Here is a 12,078-nt window from a genome sequence, read left to right as displayed (position 1 = left end):
TGTGTGTGTGTGTGTGTGTGTGTGTGTGTGTTTTCCTGGTGTCAGGTGTTTTAAGTCTTCACCAGGTTTCCACCAAATCCTGGTGGGTGGGTAGCAGTGATCCTACGTTTCCTGCTGCCCTGCACTTCTTCCTTGGGCCTCTCCATTGGCTGCTCATGGCTTATGGTCACCAAATGTAGAAGGATGAGGGTGGATCCAGCCTTGCTAATTCTCTAGATCAGGGGTCCCCAACCCCCGGGCCGTGGATCGGTAGTGGTCCGCGGCCTGTTAGGAACCGGACCGCACAGCAGGAGGTGAGTGGCGGGCCAGCGAGCGAAGCTTCATCTGCCTCTCCCCATCGCTTGCGTTACCGCCTGAACCCTCGCTCACATTACCACCTGAACCATCCCCCCCCCACCCCACCCCCGTCGTGGAAAAATTGTCTTCCACAAAACCACTCCCTGGTGCCAGAAAGGTTGGGGCCGCTGCTCTAGATGACTTTCAGAAGCCCAGGAGAGAAGAGCCAAATCCTGCCCTCTGACATGTGACTGGCGAGTGGGCCAGGCAGGGCATCCCTGGTGTCGGAGTGCCCCAGGGCTCTGGGCTAGATGCGATGATCCTGGCAGTGTGCCCTCTGGTGCTTCTGGCAGCTGCGTTTCTCATTCCACTCTCTGCAGATTCCCTGGTACTCAGTTGGGCTTGGCAGGTAGAGGGTGCAGAAGTGGCAATCCATTTTGACCTAGCTACCCATTTCTGCCTGTGTATTTTTATACTAACCAGAAGTGGACTGAAAACAAACACAAAGCGTTCTTGACTTGTCATGTTTTGAGTTGCATCTTCTTACCAATGGCATGTGCACCTGCCTCAGGCAAGGACGTGCTTTGTGTGAACTTCCCAGTCCTGGAGAGCCTGGGAAGTCAGAGTTGCAGGATTGGAAGGGAGTGTGAAAGTCAGTGAATCTGCCCCCAGCAATTCCCTTTCAGTGTTGTGTTACCTCTAGGACAGATGTAGTTACTCCATCCCGCTTAAACACCTCAGAGGACAGGGCCTTGACTCATTTTGAGGGTGTCCACTCATGTTTGAATGATTCTTATTGAGGTTATGAATGATACCTAGGAACATTTGGGTAGTACTTCATACATTCATGTCCATTATCTGTCTATGTGTACCTGCAAGGCAGATGAAGGAGGGCCTACAGATATACTGCCTTGTAGATGTCTTAAGTCAGGCTGGTTGCCTAAGCCCCTAGAGCTGGAAGGTGGAGGAAACAGGACTCAAAGCCAGGTCTTCTGACTCCCAGTCCGGCTCTTTCTCTCTTATCTGTTGTAGATAGAACATTCTTAGTTCTGTTGAGCTAAAGTTTCTTTCTCTGGAGCTTCCACTTGGTGTTGGTTCTCCTTTATGGAGCCATAGAAAATAAATCTTAGTCTCTCTTCCCAGTGCAGTCTGAAATGTTTGAAGACAACTATTGTGTTCCCCATGTCTCCTGGTTAGACACCTCCAGTTCCTTCAACTATTCTTCTCTCATTCCCTTGTTGATTCAGAGTTTATTGGGTATCTGCTTTGTGTTAGGCGTAGGAGGTAGAGAGATAATCTAGAGGGAGCCCCATTCTTTAAGGAGAGAGACAGTAAAAAACATAGTTCAGGCATAGTGCCCTCTTACTGCTGTGCCCAGCTCTGCAGGCCTCTCCAGAAAGCAAACTTCCTGCTGTCCACTGAGTGGGAGAGGGGCACCCACCTGGCTGCTGGGGAAACGGACAGGATCTGAGGGCCCCCCATTCAGCCCCAGGCCACAGCCCTGCTTTAAGGGGGTCCTCCTGGCCCTTCGGAGCCTTTGCATATTAGGGTGGTTCTTGGGCCCCTGCCCCCTCTGAGCACTCAGCACCTCAAGTTTCCACCCTCTAAGAAAGGCAGAAGTTTTTTGCTAAGTCGGCTTTCTAGCTTCTAAATTTGCACTGACCTCTTTTTCTCTCTTTGCTGTTGTCTTCTTCCCCGTTCTTTTTGCTCCTGTGGGTTCATACTTTTTTTTTTTAAACTCTTGTACTGTTATTTTAGTGGTTTTGGAGTATGTCCTCCGTGTTTAACTAGAAATTTCTCAGGCACTTTCATATGCTTGTACTGCTGCTGAGGCACGGCTTCTCCATTCTGTGTGTATATTCTTGCTGGATTTTTAAAAATTATTTTAATCTTAGAATAGATTCCTTTCACATAATTAAAATAATTTTTTAAAAGATACTTAAAGATTACATTGAAGTTTTCCTTTTATCTGGTTCCTCCATCCTATTCTCCCTCCTACCCCCTAGAGGTAACAACTTTAATTAGTCCTTATGCAGATAACACGCAAACATGAATAAGTATTTTTTATCTCTCTCTATTTTATACAGAAGTTAGCATATCATGGCCTGTTGTGTATATCCCAGCAGTCTACCCACATCAGAGTGTAGGGGAGCTTCTTTATCCTCCTTTACCACGCTCAACCCTCCATCGTGCAGAAGGACTGCAGTTTACCTACCAAGGGACACTGCGTTCTTCTAGTCTTTGCTATGACAAATCATCTACAATGAATACCTTGGAATGTACGTAATCTTGCATGTGTCCAGGTGTATTGGAAAGATAGATTCCCTGAAGTGGAATTGGTGATGTTTTCAGGGATTGGTGTTTTGAGCCCAGGTTTTGGAACCTAGGTTTCTTGGTGTTGGTCTGGGACCGTTGTCTGGCTGGTGACTCATTCTAAAGCTTGACTTTGCCATCAGCGCTACCTGACATAGGATGTGCACGGGCTCAGAGTGGTTTGCCCTCTCCCTGCCACTTCCCATTGCTTCAGACCAGGGTGGCTGAAGCCACCAGTGGGGCCTCGTCCAAAGCACCAGAGAGGGCTTCTGAAGGTGCCGTCAGACCCAGGCTCTGCCGTGGGGTGGGGCCGACAGGTTCCACTGTGTCAGCTGCATGGGAGGGCTGCAGATTCCATTGCGTGGGCAACATTGGTCTCATGAATTCTCAGCCCTGGCTGCTGGAACTTTACACTTTTTTTCTACTGTAAGCTCTCAAAGGCAGGAAACAATGGTTGTCTTTTCACATTTGTCACCCTAAAGCGTTTTTTCAAAGTAGCGATTAAGGTGCTCTGGCAAAGGTGTTCATAAAGCATCAGGGAGTTTGTGTCACTAGCAGCCTTATCCTCAACTTTGGAGCAAGAGAGGCCAGCTGTGAGCCTCCCGCATCACAACTGCTGGTGACATAGAGGTCAGCACATGGCTGTCCCAGGTGGAGGCAGGCTCCAGGGAGGTTAAGCACCAGCCTGAGGTTTTGCAGCTCATGGTGGCAGAGCACAGATTTGGACTGACCTCTGAGCCTGCCCCTTTCTGCTCCAGCATTCTGCCTCTGGAGAACCAGATAACTTTGTTCCAGTCTCTAGGAAGGGTTCGTGATGTAGCCTGGATGCTGTCATAGTTAGGGTGCCTTGTTCCCCTGGGCCCCACTCTTCCTCATTACGACCCTCCTCCCACGCTGGTCGGTGAACGCCTTGCACCCGCCTCCCCGCCCCCCAGCCCTTCCCGGGTATTTGGTCTTTCTCAGACACCTGGCCTCTGCCTTTCCTCCTCACCACCACCCCTCCCTTCTAACTCCCTCTCCCCGCTCCCCACCCTGTGGGCACCACGCAACACAACAGTTAACTTTGCCAAAGCTCACTCTTTGCTGTTGCTGTTTATTCTTGCCAGTTGGCTGAACGTTTGAAAGAGCTTGAGATACTAACGAACACCCCCGATTCTAGGGAGGAAGTGAGGTTTCTTGATCTGCCCAGAGAGCTGCAGCTGAAGCCACTGTTTGCCACAGGCTATCCGCTGAGCACCTCTGGGCTCTGAGGGGACGGCGGAGGTGGGCAGGGCCGAGGAGTCCTGCTCCGCTCCTCCGGGGGGTGGCGGTGCGCCCCTGAAGCAGGCCGTGCGAGCCGCTGGGGGTAAGGGCTGCGCGGGCCCCGGCGCGTGCTCTGAGCTCTGCCTGTTTTTGGTCTTCCAGTCCACAGCCGCCACAGCCCCAGGTCCCCGAGACTCCCTGGGCAGATGAGGGCGGCTCCGTTTATCACCTGACCGATGAAGACTTTGACCAGTTTGTGAAGGAACACTCCTCTGTGCTCGTCCTGTTCCACGCCCCATGTGAGTGGAACCTTGCTCCTCTCTGCCACAGCCTCCCTCCCTCGGGCGCTGCAGGGCGGGCGCCGCTCTGAGCCTTTAGATATTACCTAGGACGGCAATCATCCCTCAACTTACAGGTGGGGAAACTGAGGCCCCAAGAGGGCCCGAATCTTGCCCAGTAGTTGAAAGGGCACAGGGAGGCCAGGGCTGGAGCCTCAGACCCCGCAGCATCTAGAACAGCTTCTTTCTGCTTCAGCTGGCGTCCGTCACAGCCTGAAGCAGCCTTGGTGGATCAAGGAAGGAAAACATGTGAACGCTGTAAAATGTGTTTGCAGTATTGGCTGAAAAGCCCTGTAGCTCAGGAGTTTTCTAGGCCAGTGTCCTCCCCGTTCCCGCGGAGAATGGAAAATTGATTGTAATTCGTTTCTGAGAGGGAGAAGGCTGCTTCTGGAAAGGTGAGCAAGGGGATGACAGCCCCTGGGCACAGAGTTCCAGGGAGCAGCTCCTGGGGAAGGTGGGCCCATCCTGATGGGTGAAGAAGGTGGGTCCCCAGCACCCTGGGACAGAGTGCATGTGTGTGGGGTACTCCTCTCTCATAGCTTCTTGCCAGCTCTTGGGCCCAGTGATGGTGGGTAAGAGGAAAAAAAAGCAAAAACAACTGCTTCATGGATCAGTGTCATAATTGCCCAGTCCACAGCGGCATCTTTAGTGAGAGAATACTTTATTAATCATCTTTGTCGTAGAGATCCTCACGCTATTCATTGTGTATTGCCTTATGGTGGCAAAGTGGCTGCCCGCAGGGTCATCTCCTTTTATCTTACCCACAGTGCTGCAAAGCGAATGTGATTAGCCCCAGTTTACAGACAAGGAGACTATTGCACGGAGAAATGGCACTGCTCTGTGAGTCCTGTACTGCTGAGCCCTGGCCTTCCCGTCTTCCGCTTCCCCTGTCGTATCACATGGGTTTGGTTAATCAGGAATTGTTCATGTACAGACCGCTACTGGGGATTTCCCCAAGTCCTCCTTTCTTGTAAGTGCCAAATTCTAAAGAGGATCCAAAGGAAAATTATTTTTGGCCTTTCTTCTTCTGAATTTCTAGAAAAATGACCCCAAAAAACCTAAAAAAAACCCTAAAACATGAAGTTTCAAAGGGCCTCCTAATTAGGGGCAATGACAGAGAGGGCCTTAGGAGCACATCACGCCCAGCCCTGCAAGGGCTCCATGAGGGCATCCCTGTGGTTGAAGGTACCTGATGAATGCCCGCCGGGCAGCACTGCAGTGCTCTCCCTGCTGAGGTGTGCTCTCCCGGCCAGTCTCAGAGTTGCTGATGGAAGCAAGTCTTGCAGGGAGTCATGCTGCATCCAGGGCTGAACTCACCCTGCCTGCGTCCCTGTCCCAGCAGTAGAAGCAGATACCAGCTCACTGTTTTCAGTTCCCCCCTGGGAACTTCCCCCGCTGTGTGTCAGTACTTCCAGTCTGTGTCGAGAGAGCCGTCTGGCTCCTGGAAGAGCACAGAGTGGTTTGAGCAGTGCTTTGTGGCTTATGCATCACAGCATGAAGAGTACGTATCCCCTTTGATGAATCCTAGCAACATGTACCTGATAGATTGGAATTGTTTAATAATTGTTTATTAAGCCCTTTCTTTATAGAACCCTGGTTGCAAACTGGAAAAATTTTTGTCTGTGTTCTTCTTGTACTCTTAGGTTGTAAGCAATCCATTGTAGTACCTGATGCTTGCAGGGTCTGGGCCCCAGAGCCTGGCTATAAATTTTTCCCTGCCCCCTCCCCTTATAATGCACCCTCCTCACTCTCTGAACCAGAATGATCATCACTCCCCCAATCCAAGTCACCTATGGGTATAGAGTAAGGGCTTAATGAATGAGAAAACGAACAAATGAGGTTGTTGAGAGCTAAATTAGAGAATGAGAACTAGAAACCAGATGGCAGCTTTTGTTTTCCCCGTTAGTCATTGTTAATGAGCACACTACCCTTGCTGAGAGGGTTCCGATTCAAATTTAGCAAATGGAAATATCTGAGGCTTCTGTTGGTGGGTGTCTGCCTGTTAGGGACCCTGCATTCTCTGATGAGGTGTCTGTCAGCCCCCCGGCTTTGCCTCTGTGTGTGTGTGTATGTGTGTGTGTGTGTGTGTATGTATGTATTTCTGCTGGACTGGCAGAGTGAGAGGGGATCCAGGCAAAAGCCCGAGGTGAAGCTCCCTGAAGAACTGCCTGTTTAAGTTCCCATCCGATGGGAGTGGCTCTGCATTAACTAATCTCTCTACACAGTCCTCCTCCTTCATCTAGGAGCGTGGGCTTTAGAAGGGATGGACTGTACATGGTTTAGAGAGGAATCTGAGCCCAGGAGGGGTGAACTGACAGCAGGGCCCTCTTAGCTGCCTAGCTGGGCATCTCGTGCCGGAGTGCTCCCAAGAACCCACACTGATCAGGAAACCACTTTTGTGGTGTTTGAGGGACCTAGAGAAAAGGACAAATGTCAGGAGGCCAGAGACAGGCAGTGCTGGCTCATGTTTCCCAAGCGAATAAAATGTGAATTCCGGAAATTACAGTGTTACAGGTGCCGATCCCAGACCAAATAGGGAGTGGTTAAGAAACAGACCATTTTGGAGACCCAGGAAAACAAGTTGGGATCTATCAACATAGAAGACCATAAATTCTACTAAGGATTGCCACATGTGCTTGGTTTGTTTCTTGGGATAGGATTGCTAAGTTGATGAATTAGTGTGTCTTTCTTTTATCAAAAATGAATGAGTTGTTGTTTTCCTAAGTGCAGTAGGGAGAACGGGGCAGGATGAGGCCACCATGAGGGGACCATCCCCTTGGTGCTCTGTGACTGTGAGTCTGGCTTGGTTCTGTCTAGAGGGTGGTACTTGTTTTTTTATAAGCAGTTTTGTTGAAACTATAAAAAACAAGGCAAACTTTCAAATCTGCAAGGGTTAGAGTTGGAAAAAGGAAGCTAGTTAAAATGTCGAACAATTGTATTAAGATTTTAAAAGATCCCCACAGACTGAAATAGTGGAGCTCAAACTAAAAAGCTGAATTTATCTTGATGACTTCTTGATAATTAAAAAGGAGTGCGTGTATGTTTTATAAAGGCAAAATATAGGAAAATACAGAGAAGAGGATTAACATTATTCCTGATACAGACTCCCAGAAAGAGCCATGGTCTCTGTTTGCAGTGTTATTTCTGTACAGAGGAAGTGCTCAGTGTTCGTTTCTTTCCGGGTCCCACTTGCCTGGAACCTTCTTTGGGTGCCTTCGGAGGAGCCGCACTCCTCGGTTCTTGGCAGGAAAGGCACCTGGGCCGCTGGTTGCTGCATATTAGTAAACATCTCCATTGGCCCCCTGCTTCTTTACCCTCCCTTCCAGCTTTCCTGCTGCTTGAATTCCCATCTCAGCCTTTCCTCCCTTCCCCTCCCAGCTGGAGTCCCTTAGAAACCCCACATAGATTCTTCTGCAGCCTTTACTCCTGGTGCCTGAGTTGTCATTGAACCAATAAGCTCAGCCCCCCAGCACAGTGCGGGGCCCTCCACGTTCGTGAGCTCCAGTCCCCGGCCCCGCTCACACCAAGGGAGCAGGGGGAGCCAAGATTCGCAAGCAGGTGTGCCCTCCAGAGCCCACTGCCCGGGATCCTGGGCCTCCTGGGAAGGACAGTGTGATGCAAGCAGTGGCCTCCTACAGGGGCGTGAGCACCATGCGGTGCGAGGGCAGAGCCCGGGCCCCTCTGCCGTCCATCTGGCCCTCGGCGCGGGGCCCTGAGTGGATGGGGGAGGCCGCAGCACCAGGCCTGGCCCCCTGATCCCACAGAGCACTAAGCGGTGTCCGAAGAGGGCGAGGCAGCAGGACACCAGCGGCCACCGCCCCATGGTGGCTTTTGTTTCTTTCGGCAGCATTCTGAACGAGAAGAGTCACTGTACGTTGTTACTCGTCTTCTCTTGTCACTGTCCGTTTTGCTGCAGTAATGTCTACCTGCTCCTCCCTCTCCGTGTACCTGCAGCCCTGCGTTAGGCCGGGGAAGGACATGATGCTGTAATGTCCCCCCCGAGTGAGTGTCACTCGCATGGGGAGGTAGAAGGGACAAAGTGCGGCTCCCAGGAAGGGGGACCCTGAGGAGCAGCCTGTCTCTCCCATGCGGGTGCTGACGGGGCAGACAGGGGCCTAAGAAGAAGCTGCTGGGGCACCAGGGCGCCCCTGCTGCCCCTTCCCCAGGCCTACAGCAGCCCGTCCACAGCTCTGCCCCTTTCCTTGGCAATGGGCCGCCTGGGATGAGATGTTTCCTTTGCCATAACTCCCAGCAGCAGTGTGCTGGAGGCCGCAGGGCCTGGCCTGCCTTCCAGGGCTGGGCTGCCTCTCTGGATTCGGCAGCAGGTCCCTGTCAGACTCCAGAATTTCTGCTTCTTACATCATTTATGTCTTATTCCCAAGTAATATGTGATCTCTATAGAAAATGTAGATGGTACAGAGAAATATAAATGATTAAGGAAAAAAAACTACCTATAATCCCATAGGTAGGAACCACTTTCCATTTTTTGTCATCATTCTTTCTAGTTGCATTTTCTTTTATTTTTCCCTTGTTTTTTTTTTTTAATAAATTTATTTATTTATTTATTTATTTATTTATTTATTTATTTATTTATTTTTGGGTGTGTTGGGTCTTTGTTTCTGTGCGAGGGCTTTCTCTAGTTGCGGCGAGTGGGGGCCACTCTTCATTGCGGTGCGCGGGCCTCTCACTATCGCGGCCTCTCTTGTTGCGGAGCACAGGCTCCAGACGCGCAGGCTCAGTAGTTGTGGCTCACGGGCCTAGTTGCTCCATGGCATGTGGGATCTTCCCAGACCAGGGCTCAAACCCGTGTCCCCTGCATTGGCAGGCAGATTCTCAACCACTGCGCCACCAGGGAAGCCCTTTCCCTTGTTTTTAACTTTTATTTTTTTAAATTACCATAAAGTTAAATTGATTTGTTTTCCTAACACGTGTAGATTTGTGTAACCATCTTGCTGTAAAACTCCTTTGTGCTACCACTTTTAATTTTTAATTACACAAATAATTTAAGAACAATATTAACAACATTCCTGTCTCAGCTGCCTACATTCCTGCTAAAAAGGGCAAAGGGGCAACTTGTCCACAGCTCCCTGGCTTCCAGGGGAGGTGAGCATCTTTTCATGTGGTAATCAGCCTTCCATGTTTCTTCTGTGAACCAACTGTTCATTCCCTTTGCCCATTTTTCTACTGGGTTGTCTTTTTCTTCTTGACTTAGAGCTCCATACTTACGGATATTAATCTTTATCTATTTTCTGTGTTCAGATGTTCTCTGTTAGTCTGTTGCTTACTTTAACTTTCTTTATGCTGCCTTTCAGTGTACAAAAGCATTACATTTTCGGGACTTCCCTGGCGGTCCAGTGGTTGAGACTTCACCTTCCAACGCAGGGGTGTGCGGGTTCGAGCCCTGGTCAGGGAGCTAAGATCCCATGTGCCTCGTGACCAAAAAACCAAAAACATAAAACCGAAACAATATTGTAACAAATTCAATAAAGGCTTTAAAAATGGACAACATCAAAAAAAAAAAAAACTTAAAAAAAAAAAAGAGCACTACATTTTTGTAGTCAAATAAAAGCTAGAATGTTTATTGAGCACTTGCTGTGGATCAGGCATTGTTGGAAGCACTTTCCATATATTAACTCGTTTAATCTTCACAGCAAATCCTGTGAAGTGGATATCGTGATTATCCCCATTTTACAGGTTAGGAAAGGGAGGCACCAAGAGGTTGAGAAGGTTGCGAAAGGTCACATAGCCAAAAAGGTAGAGCCAGGATTAAAACCCAAGTTCTAGAGGCCACAGCCTCATCACCAAGCCCTCTGCGAGGCTGCCTTTTCCCATCCTGACATCCGGGATATAAAAGTAGTGCCCTGCATTTTGTGATAATATTTTTGTTTTTCTCATTTTGTTTAATTCATCTGGATTTTTCATTTGTTTGTTGTGCCACGTGGGAGGAAGGGATTTCATTTTATTCGTTAAGTTCTTTTTTCCGTGCTTTTTCCTTTACATTTTTATTAACATTATCTTGTAAGTATTTTCTTATGTTATTAAAAATGCTTATTTGTACGTACTTTTTGTGGTCACATAATATTCCATTATATAATGGCACCATAAATTACCTAACCAGCACCATAATGTTGAAGGTTTGAGTTGTTTACTGTATTTCCCCACTATAAATCAGGCCGCAGAGAGCATTTTCATGCATAAATATTTGTCCACATGTCAGATTATTTCCTTAGGATAGAAGCCTGGAAGAAAAAATTTTAAAGCTTGTTATCTACATTTTACACTAACGTAAAGGAAGAAAAAAAAATCCCAACTTTCTCTTTGTGCGAGAAGAGGGCTGCGTGGTAGATGAGGCATTCATCAGTGTGTGTCTGCCCCAGAGTGTCTGAGTGTCTACAAGTCCGCTTTGGTGCGTATACAGCGGGAAGCCTCGAAAGAGCCCAGAGGTTTCGGGGGGGCCCATCACAATGTTACAGCATCATTGTTTCTGCTAGCATCTGTAGGAGCCCCACCTCCCTGGCACGCCCAAGCCAAGGTCCAGGCAAGGCAGCAGGAATGTGGGTAGGAAAATCCAGGCTCCTCTTGAGAACCAGGTACTAGAGAGCTTTCCAGAGTAATCTGGTCTCCTGGAAAATTCTGGTTCCAGGAGCCAGGAGAGTCTCCATAGCTGGCCTGCAATAAAATCATAGGTGTAACTCAAGTTAACGGAATCCAGAGGAATCTGAAGGTTTGGGATTGACGGGAGGCCAACATTCCCACAGCCAGAAAAGAGTGTGGTCAAGGAAATGACGGGCAGCCTCTTTGCCAGGTCATGAAAGTCAGTGTAAGTGCACTTACACAGCTGATAAAAACCCAACAAGGAAGTTTGGCAGTAAAACTTAATGGCCCATCAAATCACAATCAGGACAGTAAAACGCAGTGGGCTGGAGTCCTGCTCCTGCTTCTGACCGTCCTCCTCTGGCTCTCCTGCAGCCCACACTGCCAGGACAGCCTGAAGGCCAGGCCCGGAGGCTGGGGTCAAGGCAGTCACTGCTCGTGACCCACAGTTCCCCAGGACAGGCGGGTGCCAGCGAGGGAGACGCTTGCTCCGCCAGACCTCTCTCCTCCTTGGGGCCTGGCTGGTCTCCTCGTTATAAACTCTGTTTACAGAGGTTTATTGCTTAGCCTTAGTACCTTGTCTAGGGAGCAGAGGGAATTGATGTTAGTAGTGAAAACCATAATGCTATCAAGAGAACTCTTGGGAATGTATGGGTAACTTCAGAACAACATCCAGAGATGTTGGAGATTTCCAAAGATGTTTTCCAGACCTAGTAAGGAGCAGGGGAAGTGTATAAATGGTGGTGTGGAGAGGAGGGTATGCACATAGTAACTGACTTGGCTGCTAGTTTTACTAAGTAGAGGTGTTTAGTTAAACTAGCAACTATTTGGTGTGACTTTTGCCCCAAAAGGATTTAGTTCAGTTAAACCTTGTGTGCACAGGTATAACCTGAACAACACAGCCATGAGGTTCATTCATTCACAAAGTGTGTGGGATGCCATCCTCAGTACCAGGGATGAGGTGGTGAGTGAGATGGACATCCAAGCCTGTAGAGAGCTTACATCCACTTGGGGGATTGGAAGTTTCAAGTAAGCAGATTACTCCAGCTGCTTTGAGTACAGTCAAGAAAATAAGCAGGCTATTGGAAGTGAGTGTGATGGGTTGAGGCTTCTTGGGGTTAGGTGGTCAGGTGGTCAGGGAATTTCTCTGAAGAAGTGAAATTTGAACTAAAGCCTGCATGATGTGAAGTGATCAGCCACGCAGAGACCTGAGGGAAGATCGTGTTCCAGGCAAACAGCCCAATAAGAGCCATGGGGGTAGAAATGAGCTTGGTGAGATAGGAAAGCAGAAAGAGGCCACAGGCTGCAGAGTAGA

The 12,078-nt window shown here is 49.0% G+C and overlaps 1 protein-coding gene across 1 annotated transcript in view; it reads left to right on the top strand.

Annotated features, from left to right (window-relative positions):
- PDIA5 (protein disulfide isomerase family A member 5) overlaps positions 1 to 12,078 on the top strand; it is a 90,954-nt gene that overhangs the window by 55,273 nt on the left and 23,603 nt on the right. Inside the window, exon 11 of the mRNA XM_068546617.1 lies at positions 3,994 to 4,130. Within this exon, the coding sequence (XP_068402718.1) occupies positions 3,994 to 4,130 (137 nt within the window). The remainder of the gene's footprint in view (positions 1 to 3,993; positions 4,131 to 12,078) is intronic.

Source organism: Eschrichtius robustus, chromosome 6 (genome assembly GCF_028021215.1).
Source record: "Eschrichtius robustus isolate mEscRob2 chromosome 6, mEscRob2.pri, whole genome shotgun sequence".
Lineage (NCBI taxonomy): Eukaryota > Metazoa > Chordata > Mammalia > Artiodactyla > Eschrichtiidae > Eschrichtius > Eschrichtius robustus.
The sequence above is the reverse complement of the archived record's forward strand: the minus strand, read 5'-3'. Positions and strand labels throughout refer to the sequence as shown.